Source organism: Rhamphochromis sp. 'chilingali' (genome assembly GCF_963969265.1).
Source record: "Rhamphochromis sp. 'chilingali' genome assembly, chromosome: 15".
Taxonomy (NCBI): Eukaryota; Metazoa; Chordata; class Actinopteri; order Cichliformes; family Cichlidae; genus Rhamphochromis; species Rhamphochromis sp. 'chilingali'.
Window position 1 is genome coordinate 15,431,486 of NC_137942.1, and position 17,346 is coordinate 15,448,831.

Sequence of the window (17,346 nt, forward strand, 5' to 3'; positions counted from 1 at the left end):
TGGTTTGACCCTGCTTTTAAAGGATGAGCAGCGTAGTCAAAAGCACTCCCGCAATCCAGGTGAAGAAGTCAGGCATCAAATAATTTTATTACTCAAACTACACTTTCTATTTCATCATATTGATTACATTTAAACATGATTAACCATTAGCAAAATAACATCTAAGTAAACTCAGTTTTATCACTCTGCATCACGATTCCCATAAAAAGGCTGGATGCTAAGTCCTTCTTTTCCACTTTTAGACAGAGATGAACCGAGGGATCTCATTGTCTTTGGCACTTTGAATATGGAAGGAAAATCATTTGTTTCAGTTCTATCACATCACAAACTGCAGATACTTTATGTGGCCCTACAAATGTATGTTTTACAAATAAACTTGCCTTGCCTTGCCTTTTCATATGCTGTCCCTTTTTTTGTTTGTTTTACAATGTGAATACATTAACATTAAAACGAATAGCGTAGGGAGGATAAGAAGGAATGTTTGTGTGAACCGCAATCCTTTTATGTAGTGATACAACATTTGAGCATGTTAAATACGCCATTCTAAAAACACAAACACTGATTAAGCAACAACTTTCAGCCAAGATTTATAAATTCTTTTTCCTTCTAACTGTCAGTGAATCTACTACCTATACACCATAATTCAGCAAGTCAAACTAATGCTGGGCATACAGTGTGCGATTTCTGGCCCATTTTGAGCCGATTTTTGAGTCGTGCGACCGTTTTGGCGATCGGCCCGATTTTGGCCTTCATCGTGCGTCGTGCATCGTGTAGTATACGTGGGGTAACGAGAAGCGATTAATACCTCACGACCAGCTCCCGATCATCAATCGCTTGGTCGTGAGGGTGTCACCGCAGCTTCTCACACTGCGGACCCGCAAACACAAATGTCAGCGAAAAAGACGGCGTAGCACGGCAGTGCAGCGTGTGATCTGGACACAAGCGATGGAGGCACAACTTGTAGAACTATGGCAAGCTCATCCGAGCCTTTTCGATGTGGCCTCACAAAATTATCACGACCACAACAACCGTGAAAATAGTTGGATGTATAGTGCTGCTCAATCACAGCTGCTTGATAAATGTTTTTCATTAGCAATTTAGCAAAGTTGATGGTGGTGGTGTGCATGTCTGTGTGAGTGAAAGACAGAGAGGGAGAGCGAGCGACAGAATTTCTGTTATAACCTTCATTTTATGGACGCACAGTTTGAGCACTCAGGTCGCATCAGAGCATCGGGCCGTATAGTGTGAGACCCTGCATCGTGACCTACGAACTTCTAACCCCTGCGAGTCAATCGTACAGTTTGAGCAGAAGCTGAATAACGCGACTGAAAAAACCGCACAGTATCTGCCCAGCATAAGCCCAGCATTAACAGTTACATTTATCTATTGTGGGATGGTTGTGGCTGGCCCGATGACTGTGACATAACAGAGTGGCAATTTCTATTTTTATTAATACTTTTGAGGATTAAAGATGGTATTAATAATTATTTTTTAAAGTGTTCATCACCCAACATCGTTTCACTCCTCTGTTAAAAAGTAAAACAAAAAAGAAAAACAAAACATTTGCTCCGAGGCAGGTTGTTACCTGTCTGCCAGCCACACCCTTCTGCACAAACACCTCCTCTTCCTGCTTTTCTCAGTTCTCCGTTCTGCTTTTTCCTGCTCCTGCGTTACTCATGTTGGATTAACCTTTCTATTTTATGTATAGATGCAGTTGCACCTGTGCAGTCTGAGCCACACAGTTCCAGTTTGTTTTTAACCGTATCTGTTTGTGGACTTTGCTCTTTGCTCGATTTCTTTCTTCCCGCTTGTTTCCTATTGTTGTCTCACTGCTTCCCTCACATCTCCCTCAGCAGCCTTTTCCTGCATTACTTCTAACAAAAGGTGAGCAGTTTGAACTTTTAATCTGAATTTAATATCAGTGTCCCTGATTATATATGGATTAAAGGAGAAGTCGATCACAAATGTCTAATTTGTAAAGCAGTACTGTCTGGTTAAATATTGCATTTTATATTTCAGTTTCATTTCTTGGTCATGGATGATTTCGTAAGAAACAAACTGGTTGAATGGGGGCTAAGTGAGTGGGTAGAAAAATTTAAAGGTAAAGTATTAACGTGAATCTGTGATTGGTACAGATACTGATTCTGTTGTGATCTGTTAACTGTAAAACAGCTCATAGATTTGGGCTGATTGCTTTTTCACTCATTAAGAAGAATTTCTGAAGCAAGTTGAGGATAAACTTTATCTCTGCAACTTTATTTTTTCTTACAGATGAACAAATCGATGCTGAAAGTCTGTATGAGCTTGATGATCGAGAAATTGAGAATTTGATCACAAAAGCTGGACCAAGAGTGAAATTCAGGAAGAGACTCAAGCTGTTAAAGGTAATTAAGTTTAAAAAAAAAAAAAAAAAAAAAAAAAAAAAAATTATATATATATATATATATATATATATATATATATATATATATATATATATATATATATATATATATATATATATATAGGCAACATTGCAGACATAGAGGACAGTTACAAGTACCTGGGGATCCCGCAGGCAAATGGGAACCATGAAGAGGCCGCTAGAAAGGCTGCAACCACCAAGTACCTGCAGAGGGTCAGGCAAGTCCTGAGGAGTCAGCTGAATGGTAAGAACAAGATCCGGGCCATCAACACATACGCCCTGCCCGTGATCAGGTACCCTGCTGGGGTAATAGGCTGGCCAAAGGAGGAGATAGAAGCCACTGACATAAAGACAAGAAAGCTCCTGACCATGCATGGAGGGTTTCACCCCAAGTCCAGCACCCTGAGGCTGTACGCTAAGCGGAAGGAAGGGGGCCGGGGACTGGTGAGTGTCAGCACCACAGTCCAGGATGAGACAAGGAACATCCAAGAATACATTGGGAAGATGGCCCCAACTGACCGAGTGCTCAGTGAATACCTCAGGCAGCAGAAACCCAAGAAAGAGGAGGGAGACGAGGAACCATCATGGAAGGACAGGCCCCTGCACGGTATGTACCACCGGCAGATAGAGGAGGTGGCTGATATCCAGAAATCCTACCAGTGGCTGGACAAAGCTGGACTGAAAGACAGCACAGAGGCACTAATCATGGCAGCACAAGAACAAGCTCTGAGTACAAGATCCATAGAGGCTGGGGTCTATCACACCAGGCAAGACCCCAGGTGCAGGCTGTGTAAAGATGCCCCAGAGACAATCCAGCACATAACAGCAGGGTGCAAGATGCTAGCAGGCAAGGCATACATGGAACGCCATAACCAAGTGGCCGGCATAGTGTACAGGAACATCTGTGCCGAGTATAACCTAGAAGTCCCGAGGTCAAAATGGGAGATGCCCCCAAGGGTGGTGGAGAATGACCGAGCTAAGATCCTGTGGGACTTCCAGATACAGACGGACAAAATGGTGGTGGCTAACCAACCGGACATAGTGGTGGTAGACAAACAGAAGAAGACGGCCGTAGTGATCGATGTAGCGGTTCCGAATGACAGCAATATCAGGAAGAAGGAACACGAGAAGCTGGAGAAATACCAAGGGCTCAGAGAAGAGCTCGAGAGGATGTGGAGGGTGAAGGTAACGGTGGTCCCCGTGGTAATCGGAGCACTAGGTGCGGTGACTCCCAAGCTAGGCGAGTGGCTCCAGCAGATCCCGGGAATAACATCGGAGATCTCTGTCCAGAAGAGCGCAGTCCTGGGAACAGCTAAGATACTGCGCAGGACCCTCAAGCTCCCAGGCCTCTGGTAGAGGACCCGAGCTTGAAGGATAAACCGCCCGCAGGGGCGTGCTGGGTGTTTTTATATATATATATTGCTATATACAGAGGTGAATTTTTGTTAGAATTATCTGTATATTTAAAAATGCACTGGCAGTAATAATCAGTGATGGAAACAGCAGCGATAAAAGGAACGCTGTTACTTTTTTCAGTAACTAGTAATCTAACTATTTGCTATTTCTATTGTTACAACGATGTTACTGTTACTAACAAATGTGGTGTGGACGTGTTACAGTTTTTCAACACACAGATGTATGAAGCTGTCTTCAGCTAATTTAAAGTGGATACTATAAATTAGATAGATTTTCTCCTGAATACTATTGCTATTTTTCTGCAGAAGGAAACTGTAAAAGCTGCATTTTCTAAGGAGCAAAAACAAAAAACTCCACCCTTTCTATGGGCTTAAATTGTGGTCATAAATATTTTGTACTTGTAAATCAAATGTGTAGTTGTAAACTCAGTTTTGTAACCTTGTAACGTAATAGTGTCACGGCTGGCGGGGTGAGCTGTGTGGTGTTGGAGGAAAAGGAGGACCCAAAATGCGGCAGTGACTGATGATTCGAGTGACGTTTATTTACAAGTGGTGGAGTGGGGGAAAAACAGGCAGTGAGGCATGACAAAACAACTGAAGAAACCTAAACTGGGAGAACTAAATGACAAACCTGAGAGCATACAAAAGGGGTGCGGGGCAGAGAGACGCAGAGACAGGAACAAAACACCATAGAACGCACATGAGCCAACAACGAACACAGACCGACACCCACTATATATACACACACAAGGTAATCGGGTAATCACACACAGGAGGGAAGAACAGCTGATCCGAATACACATGATGACTGGAGGACACAAGCTGAACACAATGACAACAGACAGAGACCTTCAGAATAAAACAGGAAATCTAGAACACAAACCGGACACAAGGGGGAGGACACAGAATACCAAAATCGGAATAACTAGAACAGAGGAAAATAATCATAAAAACAGAAAACGCTGGGTCAACGAGCCAGCACCATGACAAATAGTGACTTTTCCTAGTAATAATTTATTTTTAAAATATTGTAGCTCAGTTACTAACTCAATTAGTTTTTTTGAAGAAGTAACTACTAACTATAACAAATTAATTTTTCAAAGTAATTTGCCCAACACTCGTAATAATATCTAGCGCAATTTTTGTTAAGTCTTTACTAAGATGGATTTGCAATGTTTTGATTGTGCTAGAAAGAACAAAACACAAATCAAGAAACAGTCATTTCTTTTCAATTAAGTTACAAACTATTTTGTTGCATTGAGGTTCAGTATCTATACAAGAAATGCAGTTTTTAATACATGTTTAAGTGCTCAGTATTGTATTCGGCTTTGCACTTTTTATCTGCAGGGTAAACAGGAGCATGAAGAAGTAGCTGGTTTGGTTCAGGTAAGGATTTTACTGAATTTCAGATATATTAGCCAACTGCCTGAGACAAAGGAAAGCTTGATTTTGTTGCCTATACGGTAAAATACTGATTCAATATTAATTTTAGTACCTCCGATTGACATAACCAGATGTCATTACTGCCGACGTAAATTACAGTTTTGCCGAATTTATGTTTACCTTTCAGTTTTACATTTCCCTCAGTGTCATCTGTTCTGGTCGTCTTTGCTGGTTTCTCTAGCCTTACATGTTTCAGAACAGAATCACCAATTACCAGAGTTTGATGCCTGGCAGGTGTTTCGAAAAGTGGGTAAAAACAGTTAGACACATGAACAGATTGGTGGTGTACCAGGAGCTTCTGTTTAAGACTGTGCTTCGTCCTCATCGTCACCCAGTCATCCTGTTTCCCCGGCTGCTCGGGACAATCTGCCAGAGGGAGCTAACTGGGCCTACGCTACCTTTGGCTCCACGGGCTAAAGGGGCTTGGCTAGCTAAGGGATTTTTGAGGGTGCGAAGCAGAATCTCCAATTCTGTGATCCTGGCCTCCTGTGTCTCACTGGCAGTAATTATTTGTAGAGTAATTTTGTTAATTCTTAACTAATATAGATTTAAACTGTTTTTACTGTTGTAGGAAGAACAAACCTCAAATCAGGAAACAGTCATTTCTTTTCAAGTCAGTTTAAAACCGTTTTTTTCCCCCTTCAGATTTAATGTCCATATGACAAATACAATTTTTAATACATGTTTAAGAGCTTAATATTAAACACTGCTTTGCACTTTTTATCTGCAGTATGAACAGGAGCATGAAGAAGCAGCTGATGTGGTTCAGGTAAGGATTATACTGAATTTCAGACACATGAGCCAACTGCCTGAGACAAAGTAAAGCTCCATTCTCTGGTCTATAGAAACTGACGACTCTCTACAGAAACCAATAAATGACCGAATCTAAAAAGTTCATTCATAGGGGGTTGGGAAATATACATTTTGCCCTAGCTAGGGAATTCGCCAACTGTCTCTGTAGGTCTTTATGACTGGGACTTAATTATGTAAAAGAATTGTCTCATAGATGTTTACTAAGAAGAAGGTAATTTATGATGTATTCTTCATCAGCCTGCTGGTTGAAAACATAACTGCATTTAAGTTTGTTGATTGTAAAACTTGTACGTTAGTGTCCTTTAAATGCTGTTAAAGAGCAATGCCAATACAAATAGTGATAATTTCCTGTATAACTCATATTCATCCTCAGGTCTTGCCATCCACAAGTGATACAGGTGAGACACATGCATCGTATTTATTGCATCTTATATTAGTCGGTGTTTTAAAGGCACCAGTATTTTTTTGCAATCTACATAACTTTACTAAGAGTAACTTTCAATGCTTTGTTCTTATTGTTTTGTTGTTTTTATCCAATCAGGAAAGAGAAAATCAGACCTTCAAAGTGATGCCAGCAGGTTGCAGTCACCAGCTAAGCGTCAGCGTCAGTCTGTGCCAGGATTTGCAGGTATTTACGTCTCTTTTTAAACAGTGTCACAGTTTAAGCCACTATAGGGTTAAATTTCTGTTCAGCACAATTTGTCCAACATGCCAGTTTCATCTTTGATGTTAGAAATTACTTTTTCTTTGGGCTGTTGTCAAAATTTAACAGTAACATGATGCATGGTATAGTAAGTTTGATTGGTAAGTGGTCACATTATGATCCTGATATACTCTAATTCACACAGGTTTGTTTTTTTTTTAAACATGAGATTTTACATTTTCTGTTGATTCTAATCTATAATTCCTTCTAAATAGTTTTTTTTTTTTTTTTTTACTTTTTTTGTCTACAGAATCAATCATACTGTCTGATGTGAAAAGCATCATGACATTTGTACATGAAAGACTAAATGAGCAAGACAAACTCAGTGATTTCTTGAAGTGAGTATTAAGTTTTTTTTTATATTTTGTAATGTATGGGCCTGGTTCCACTCCTGATCATGTGACAGTTTCACAAACAGATCACAGAGAGATTGTTTTTAAAGAAAGCAAAAATGCAGATGCAAATGGCTGTAAAACATCCTCAGAAGCTGCTAGTTATGTGTAATTTAGTCACACAGAGAAGATGGTCCATCTTTCAAGAGTCTTGACACACGCAAAAATAAGCAGTATATTCAGATAATCACAACAATTAAAATAATTCAGTCCAAACAAACTTTATGGATGTCACACTGGTTACACCAAGAAACAGTCACAGGAATGAGTAACTACATTGATGAGGATTTAGAATCAATACTAATTGCACGTCTTTGGACTGTTGGAGAAAGACAGAGTACCGGGAGAGAACCGAGGCAAACATGGCGATAAACTCAAAATAAAAAGCCCCCCAGCCAGATGTTGGTGTGAGACAACAGTGCTAAACATCATGCCACCGTGCCACCTGTTCATGAACCCTTTAGGTTTAATATTCACCAATTTGTCTCTTGTGTCAGATTGTATGACACAGACTGCTGACATACAGCAGTACAATTACAGATGCTGAAATAATTCTGTAGTAAAATAAAACAACATATAATAAATGATTTGTGGAACCAGTGTATAAAACTGAAATATCTAGTAATGATTCATTGAATAATCACTACCATGATTATACATTTGAAATCTTTTGAAGCATGCTTAAAAATGTTTCATGACTGAATCCATTAACCATATTTAAAATCTTGTTCAACAGGAAAAAGATCAGTGATTTGGAGACAGACAAGAGGGAGCTGGTTGGTGTCTTTGGTAAAACTGGGGCTGGAAAGAGCTCTTTGATAAATGCCATCATCAAAGAGAAGAATCTTTTACCCTCAGGAAGCATCAATGCCTGCACCTCAGTCATGATAAAACTGGAAGCTAAAACACACAGCTCAAAGTATGAAGCAGAAATTGAGTTCATCACAAAAGAGGTAAAACAAATTCCCAAAGTTTGTTTAGTATGTGTGTTACACTGCAGTTCTGGGGGCTTACGCCTGAGTACATGGCTCAATAAATGGCTTGTCATCTATTTTTGTAGGAGTGGAGAGATGAGTTGTGGTCATTTCGTCAGCTTCTTGACAATAATAAAAATCAGGAAAAGGAAGACGATGATTATCATGATGCTGTTGAAAAGCTGTCAGCACTGTATGGACAAGAATGGAAAAAGTCCTTTGAAAACCTCATGGAGAACAAATATTTCAAAGAAATTCCAGAATTTCTCCAATCCAGGCGGAAGATTTTGACATGTGAATCAGTAAGACAAAAACTCTCATATTACTACTATAACAGACAGCCATTATAGACTACACACTGGGGATGCTGGGAAAAATGCACACAGGTGAAACTAGGACAACCCGGGACACAAAAGGGAACTGACCAAATTAACAAAAGACTAAGAATTGGAAACATATCTCGCTTCTGAAAATAGCATGCAGCGTAGATTCAAAAGTCCAAAAAACACAAAACACTGAAAACAGATCCAGTGATCCCAACAAAACAGATCCTACTGAGATCCAACAATGATCTTTAGATGATCACAATCTAAAATTGAAAACTAATTATTCAGCTTTTAGTGATCCAATTTCTTTTAGTATTTTTTTTTATGTCACTGACTTTTTAATGGTTTTTGTAAAGCACTTCAAGTTTCAAGTTTATTCATTTATAATGCGCTTTTAAAAACAACAGTTGTTGACCAAAGTACTGTACATCAACACAGTCAAAGCGGAAGACATACCAAATAAAATATATTGTATTTTCGTTTAAGTATAGATTAAACAAAAATGGAATCATGGAAAGAACAATAGAAACAGTCTCATCTTGATTTAAAAGCCAGAGATTAAAAGTGGGTCTTTAAACGGGTTTTGAAAGTCTACATTGTTGGAGAGGTCCTGATATGAAAAGGCAATGAGTTCCATAATTTAGGAGCAGTGACGGCAAATGCCCGGTCTCCTCTGTGTTTTAACCTCGACCTTGGGACAACCAAAAGCATTTGGTCGGCAGACCTCAAGACCCTACAAGTCTACCCATCTTTAAGAGTCACTTAAAAGGGCGACTGAGGTACACTCAAACATGTGATCATGTTTACTAATCATGCTTTATATTGGACGTGAAAAAAGAGTTAGTGTATTAAAGAAAAGGGAAACAACTATGAGTGTAATGGGTGAGTGCAATATCAGGACAGTCAGGGCATGTGCAATACTGGGGTTTGTGCAATATAATTGATGTGTTTCTGTTATTGTTATCTATACTGTCCTCTGTGTCCACTCTTCTTGTCATTGTTTGTTCTGGTATAATGTGATCACTGTTTTTGTCCTTGTCACATGACCTGTAAATAGTGTCTCTGTATGTTTTTACTAACTTGTGTTTAACACCAACCTGCCAGAGGGTGTGCAGATGGAAATTAGCCCAAGGCTATAACCTGGCATATTTATATTTGTTAAAATGTTCATTGATATGTATTGCCCCTCGTTCTAAATAAAATAAAAAATTTAAAAAAATAAATAAATCTTGGGGGAGAATACCGGGTTAGGAGATCAGCAAGATATATAGGGGCTTGGTCATGTAACGTCTGAAAAACAAGTGTTAAAATTTTTAAAATCAATTAGAAAGCTGACTGGTAGGCAATGTAATGATGCAAGTATGGGAGATATGTGATCCTGCTTGCGTGTCCCAGTTAGGAGCCGTACTGCAGCGTTCTGGACTAGCTGCAGTCGGACAATTAATGTAGCGGCAATACCAGAATAGAGGCTATTACAGAAGTCGAGACGCGATGAGATGAAGGCATGAATCGCTTTCTCAAAATCTCTGAGAAAGCGATCGTCACTTGCACTGAGGATTGAAATTAAACTGCACTGCTTTTGCTGTTTATTGCAGGTTAATGAACTCTCTGCACAATTTGTCAAGTACACACGAAGTGATTCAAAACAAGGAGAAGGTAATGAAGGAAAAAAGTGGTTTTGGCCACTAGTGAAGTGTGTGACTGTCAGGGTGCCAAACAATCCTTTTCTCCAGCATGTCACACTTGTGGACCTCCCTGGAAATGGTGACTGTAACAAGAGCAGAGATCAGATGTGGAAAGGGGTAATTCACATTTACTGCTCTTTGCTTATACTGTGTTGTCTGTAAACAGTCATCTTTCAATGAAGCACTGAGACATGTTATTCTCCTTTCAGATAGTTGGAGATTGTTCTACTGTGTGGATTGTGACTGAAATTAACCGAGCAGCATCAGAGAAAGAGGCCTGGGAGATCCTGGAAAGTGTCAGTAGTCTGATTGGAAATGGTGGCGAATGTCAGCAAATTCATTTTATCTGCACCAAGTCTGATCTTGTTGATGATTCAGATGATCTGTAAGTAAATTTTGAATGCTGATCAACTACATGGTGTTTCCATGTAAGATAAACCCAGGCTAGACAAAGAATGAAGCACAGGGTGGAGTCTTTTTTAAAAATTAATACAGAACATTTGGGTCAAAAGCAGTCTCAGATGAGATACAATTTTATGACGTTTACTGAAGATGGTGGAATTAGTAATGAACAGAGAATTCCCTGGCCAGAGTGGAACAGCGGAGAATGGGACAGGCAGTGGAATTTTTTAGTTCTAGAGGGACAGCAAGAGAGAAGAGGGTGAGCAATAACAGGAGAGCAGGAGGAGAAAGTGATGTAACTGACATCATGGCAGCTTTTATGTATGTTGCACATAATGTATGAGATTATAGGAAATCGGAAGTCCTTCATTTCCCCAGATTTGAAGGATGGGTCGGGTGTATCCTTCGTGGCCCACCATATCCCAGAATTCATAGCGCGGCCCAGCCTATTCCAGTTTCCAACAATGGCGGCAGCTACTTAGTTTTAATATTACTCATATTACTCTTTCTGGGTCACAAAATAAACTTTCAAGAGATTTTCAGGTGAGAATGTAGCTGTGTAAACTTCAAGTATGTGCTTGGTTTATCAAAACATCACATATTTGCAAAAGTGCGCCGACTTTTTCGGAGACATCTGTTACCCACCAGCTCGATAACTCGAGAACAGCGAACTCCTGGCACGTCATTTAAATTTAAATTTATAAAACTAAATATTTGTATGCTGTATGCATCTTGTCTATTCCTAAGTTGTGAATCTACACCAGCCATATTTCACAGCGCTGTGACTTATGATTTTGAATCACTCAGACTAATGTAGTATTTGTCAGTTTCTTTCTTATTTGAATAAACTCTGGCCAAGAGAGCCAGTGAGGCAAAATCTAAAATACTGTCATTACTCGTTCCCTCCCAGGCTTCTACAGTTCTGATTGGCCAACATTTCTAGAAGGTTAGGATTTGGCATGTTCTTGACAGCGTTTGACTTTGTGTTTGCATTTACATGTGAACAGAGATATTTTCCTTTAAGTGCACATGTGAATGTTTTTTGGGGTTTTTTTTTTAAACGAAAACAGAAATTCCCAGTTTTCAAAAATACCTGTGGACATGTGGATGTAGCCCAAGAGTAAATCAAAACCACCCAGCCTGCCCCAAATTAATGATGGTGATGATAATAGTGATGATGGTAACAGTACATATATGCACATTTCTTGTAGTTCATCAGCTGATATCCATGATCGAATAGTTAAAAGAAACATGCAAGCCAAGGGTGAAGTAAAGAAGGCATTCAACAAGCGAACCAAGATTAATGTGAGTTTTATAGGCTTACAGAAAATAATACAGACTATCCACAGTTGTAAGGATGCTTTAAAATTAAATCATTTTTCCCCCAGAAACACTTCACTGATGACAGTTTCAAAGTGTTCACAGTGAGCTCCAGAGAGTTCCTAAAAGGGAAGCATCTAAGTCCAGAAGAGACTGGTAGGTGAAGTCTTGATGCACATGTTGTTTTAGTTTGCTGTGACTGAAAGAAGAATTATTTAATTTGAATTAAAGTGTGTAATGTCAAACTGTGGCACTGAAATTTCTTCTTAACAGAAATAACCAAACTTCAGGGATTTTTGCAAGATCTCAATGACTGTCACTCTGAGATAGTAAACTATGTGAATGGAGCTTATGGGATTCTGTCTTTGATTCAAGGAGCCAACTCCAGAGGAGTGGTAAGGTCAAGTCAAAGATATACAACAACATTCTCTTACGTGTTGGGATTTATCAATTATCTTTGTGTTTCTTATTTATTTATTTATTTATTTATTTTTAATTAATTTATGGGTTATTAATTGTCTCATGCATTTTTGCTGTTATATTTAGTTTCTCAGGTTCTTATTACAGAAGAGTGACTTTTAAAACCAACTGAATTCAAAAACCTATAAGAAACGACAAGTAGTTTTTATGGCTTTATTACTTCAAATATTTTTCAGGATAGTAAAAAAGGCGAGGTGTTTGCAGAACTTGAGAGAATCATGAACCTCCAGCTTGAAAATGTCCGAAAAGAAATGGAAGAGACCTTTACGGCTTTTGAAAAATGTCTTAATGATGGCGTTGAAAAATCCAAAGGTTCATATGGAGAAAAACTCAAGAACTTCTTGTATCGTGTATGTATTTTAAATCTAGTTGTAACAAAACAACAGATTTTACATGAATATGTGTTTAAATAATTCTGTTTCGTGTTTTAGGGAAAGAACAGTGGTTTTTGCAGGGTACTGAAGTGTGTTGTTGAGAATGGTGGCGTGCACAAACCAAAAAAAGGGACCCTAATAAACCTTAACATGAAGCTGGCTTCATGTCTGACCGACAGCATTGATGAAAAATTCAGAGAGATCTTCCCGTAAGAAAAGACAAGTTCTAAACAGTCACATAATATTATTCAAGATAATTTATAACATATAAACTTGCCAACTCTGCCATTAATAACCACGTTTATATGTTTTAGAAATGACTCAGAACGTGGAGCATTCAACGGAGTCATCAATGAATTTTCTCTTAACACTGATTCTCTGATTGAAAAGTACAAAAGTGCTGAACTGCAGCTCAGATTTCTCAGGACAGAGGTAAGAGATGAAACTTTCCTGTCTAAACTAATGGACAGTAAAAGGAAAAAAATGTATTATGACTTGATGTGATTTTAAAATGATGTTCATCCATATTTCATGTTTTTTCTCTAAGGAAGAAAAAATTAAGGCAAAACTGAACAGAATGATGCGGAAACAGAAGAAAAGAGTCTACAGCAGTCTGACAGAGACAATTGAAGACATTATGGAAGAAGGCTACAAGAGTAAGAGATAAGATCAGAGCATCACTACTTACCACAAACACATAGTTATATTTAACACTATATGGCATGAGAAATCTGATTGGAGTTTTCTGTCTTATTGTAGAGGCTGCAGAATTTGAAGGAGAAGGCATGCTGTACTGCATGAGGGAGACTATTAAGAACCACGTGCACTCAAAGAAGGACATGTTTGAGCAGGCAAAAAATACCATGTTGGAGAAGTTGCACAGTTTGATGGTTTGTCACGTTTTATGAAGAAATATGATTACCATATTTTGTTATAATTCACGCAAAGGCTTTTTCTATGTTTAGCTGGAATAGACTTATACAAAAATGTATGTTCAATTTATATTTTTAATGCAGTTTGAGAAACTTCTAAATGTCATTGTATTTGACTTTAACACATTTTGATCTGTGATAAGTAATTACAATTTCTAAAATAGGTAAACATCCTGGAGATTCTGGAGAAAATTATGAAGGAATCCATTGAAAGTTCATTTAAAACTGATGGGAGCTTACTCCCAGGTAAACAGGATAGTTTGCTGTAATTACATTTGATAATGCTTCCTTCCTTTTCACTTTATCTTTACAGTCTTGCACCTGATAGCACAGTCTGTTTACCTTTTTGTCTATCTATTTTTTAATTAACTTCTAAATTACTGAGTGACCTGTTACTGTGGCGAGAAACAATTAAAAAAATATTTTGTTTTTCAGATGTTTCAACAGAGCTTGAGATGGTGAAGAAATATTATGATCAACTTGCAGCCACTCCAGATGATGAAACATCACTTGGTAAATCCTTAAATGTCATCATCAGTATTACATTAAATGTTTTAAATTCAAACAATTGTCCTTAATGGAACCAATGGAAACCAAAGTTTCCATTTGTTATCGCTCTTTGTTAAACCTCCTTTTCTGTTTTTGTCATGGTTGGCTGTGTGGCAGGCAGGCAAGCAGGAGTGGTGGACCCAAAATGCAGGACTCAGACTCAAGGGATGAACTCAAAAGCTTTGATCTCAGCTTTATTTGCTGGCACAGGAAATCAAGCTTACAAAGCAAACTAAACTAAACTGGGAAACAACATAAACTCACGGGGCAAAGGAATACAGAAGCTAAGAAATATAGAACAGAAACCAAAACACCAGCAGTCATAAGCCAAGAATCCAAAGGAAAACAGACCAATAAACAATAATATAGAATCAAAACACTGGGCCACAGGCCCAGAACCGTGACAGTTTTGGATGTTTCAGATTTGCTGACTGGATAGAAACTGCAGAAACCTGGACACATACAGGTTCTCCCAGAGGAAGTGCTGATTAAATCAAAAAACCATCTTTGATTGATTTTGTCTCAATCATTTTCAGTTGTTTTTGTTGGGTCTATTTAAAAGTTGTTTGGTGACATTTGACTTTGATTTTGAGAATGTCTGTATCTTTAATGATTCAAATCTTGAGGCTGACAGAGCAGTTTGAGGAAAAACTGAAAGAGATTTACATTACATCACTCTACATATATTTCAAATCTATTTTAATGTTTTTATTTTATGAATTTAGTTATGGCTCATTCAGATGCCAATGACATTTATATAACACATTTCAGTACATGTAAAATCAGTCTACTTAACACAGAAGATAAAAACATGGCAACACTTTATAATACAGCCCATACCTAACGCGTAGTTCCCCTGTAATTAAATGGAATATCAATGTATTTTATCTAAAATTAAAATTAAAATTGTAATTGTATTTACCTACAAATATTTAGAGGTAGGGATTTCTAAAATGTTTAGTACTATAATCTAATGAATCCTAAAATTGATCTTGTAAACTTTGAGACAGGATTGGTCAGTTAGGGTAAGTAGCTCCATCTCCGTCCTGCAGCTACATGACTAGTTTTATCCCTCTACATTGTGTCCATCTTTTCCCTCAATTTCAGGAGTTCTTTTCATTATGGAATTAATTGTCTGATTATGAGATTAAAAGTAGTTTTTCATCTCAACTTTTCACACTCAAATATGTGTTTTTGACAGGTTTTCATACATTAGAGCCACAGCAGAGGGTGTTTTTCTTGAAAACAATATCTGAATTAGGATTAGATGGATTTGTGTATAAGAAACACCAATAGTCATAGATTTATTTGTAAAAGTTTTTTTTCAAGGACACATTCATACTTCTTGTCATGCTATTTAATTGTACGTTTCTTGCTCCCAATAACATTTCTGACCTGTCATCTATGTTTATTCTTCACAAAAAATATTACATAAACATTGTTTTGGCAGTAGTATTAGCAGAATCTGTTGTGATATTTTGACAACATTGTGTGTTGTTAACAGAATTTGACCTCTGTCACACCTAACAGCCATTTTTGTTGTTATGCAGGTCTTTCCAAGTACTCGGTGCCATTTGAGGCACTAACTCCTTCCCCACAAAAGAATTGAGTATATTTTGTATTAAAAATATATTATCACATTATTTCTAAAAGCTTGTCTTAAAATGTTAAACCCAATTTACCTTTGTAATAAATTCTACATTTCAGGAAATATTCTTTTCTTTTCTTTTTTTTTAGCATGTGTTAGGTTTTGTATTGTTGATTGTCATTTATGCTTAGCAATATTTAACCATATATGCTTAGAGGTGTATAATCAATTGTGTAGTGATAGGATGTGTGATCTTTAGCAGGCTGCAAAGGCTTGGTGTGCATTCCAGGAATGCATTCCAGGAATGCACACCTACATCCTGGGAGCATGGGAAGAGGTCGTACCTTGTTTTAATGTTTTACGGTAGGATTAACGTAGCTATGTCAGTTTTAGTCTAAGTGCTTTTTACATATAGATGGATTGTTGGATTTTCCAGACCAGCAGGTTAAGGGAAGTCATTTATGGGGTCACACTCTGACCCCACACACACACACACACACACACTTACACAACGCACAGGAAAGGTACTCTTTGTTTGTATGTAGACGTCATATGTTAATGAACCTATGCATATTCATGTAACCTCAATAAAAGAGCAGTGTTACGGGGGAGCAGAGAGAGCAACTGGGGTCAAGCGAAGGAACGGCGTTTGTCCGGTTCTCTCCCGTGCACGAGGAACATGAAGAACTTTGCCTACTTCGTGTCTTGCTTGCTGTGTAATTATATTGTCTTCAACTTTCCAGCGAATAGGTTCAAGCTACAAACCTATCAGTATGAGTATCCTAAAATGCCATCATTTTTGTTTAGGTTCAGTTGTTAATATAAGTTATAAAAATTTGACAAAAACATTTGACCTTCTTCATTACAGTTTTACAGCCATATTCATAATATTATAGCCAGAAGTTTATTTTATTCCACTAAGGCATTTTTCAATGCTTAAAGTCATTGAAATAAGTCTCTGAATAGTCTTTACTCCCATTACTCTTATGGAAATCCTTCTGAATTTGAATTGTTTTTTGTTGTTTTTGTTTGTTTGCTTTCTTTTTGTTTTTTGAGGGAGGGGGGGGAAGAACCAGAATAAATATCAATCTTTCATCAACCTTTTTCTCAGTTTTTCTGAATGATTCACAAATGTGTCAAAGCATACCCTGTCCACCCTCTTGTAGTTATTTACAGTATAAACTGATACTGAATCACATAAGTCTGTGATTCTTAACCACTGGGCCATGAGCCACACTTTGAGGGCTGGAAAAAAAATGGTATTTTACACCTGTGTCCCTGTCCATTAAAAATAATTTCACTTCCAATGCAGCTTCCCACCATTTGTTGGGGGTTGTTTAATCAGCCTCAATAAGCAACCAGAAGAAGACAGTCTGCCCGCTGTTTATAAATAGCAAAATATATGGAGAAGTTCTTAAAATGCAAAAATGAATATAAAAGTGACAACCCCCCGTCCACAAGGCAACATTTTTGTGCAAGTTTAACCCTGACTTCCTGAAGTATGTGTTTGTGAACGGAGGAAACGAGGCGGACCTGAGAGCCCAGT

General features: G+C 38.0%; 1 protein-coding gene across 3 annotated transcripts; it reads left to right on the forward strand.

Moving 5' to 3' along the window:
- The first annotated feature begins 2,022 nt into the window (after positions 1-2,022).
- On the forward strand, positions 2,023-16,855 carry LOC308411155 (nuclear GTPase SLIP-GC-like). Of its 3 annotated transcripts, none has more exons than XM_080904926.1 (23): positions 2,023-2,101; positions 2,272-2,384; positions 5,167-5,205; positions 5,834-5,875; positions 5,993-6,031; positions 6,449-6,473; positions 6,617-6,703; positions 7,029-7,116; positions 7,907-8,123; positions 8,231-8,446; positions 10,066-10,272; positions 10,365-10,540; positions 11,769-11,862; positions 11,946-12,033; positions 12,151-12,272; positions 12,534-12,707; positions 12,789-12,940; positions 13,046-13,163; positions 13,279-13,387; positions 13,491-13,621; positions 13,828-13,909; positions 14,099-14,176; positions 14,330-16,855. In XM_080904926.1, exons 1-23 carry the CDS (start codon positions 2,035-2,037, stop codon positions 14,446-14,448), a joined length of 2,583 nt encoding a protein of 860 aa, XP_080761052.1. In that variant the 5' UTR covers positions 2,023-2,034; the 3' UTR covers positions 14,449-16,855. The 3 variants fall into 3 exon arrangements, with proteins under 3 accessions (XP_080761052.1, XP_080761054.1, XP_080761053.1); XM_080904928.1 differs by having other exon boundaries at positions 14,334-16,855; XM_080904927.1 differs by lacking the exon at positions 5,834-5,875.
- Positions 16,856-17,346: the final 491 nt, after the last annotated feature.

Coding starts and splice junctions, on each gene's coding strand:
- LOC308411155 (XM_080904926.1), top strand. CDS start 2,035: ATGGATGATTTCGTAAGAAACAAACTGGTTGAATGGGGGCTAAGTGAG. Junction 11,863..11,945: donor ACAAGCGAACCAAGATTAAT/GTGAGTTTTATA, acceptor TTTTTCCCCCAG/AAACACTTCACTGATGACAG. Junction 13,622..13,827: donor AGAAGTTGCACAGTTTGATG/GTTTGTCACGTT, acceptor TTTCTAAAATAG/GTAAACATCCTGGAGATTCT.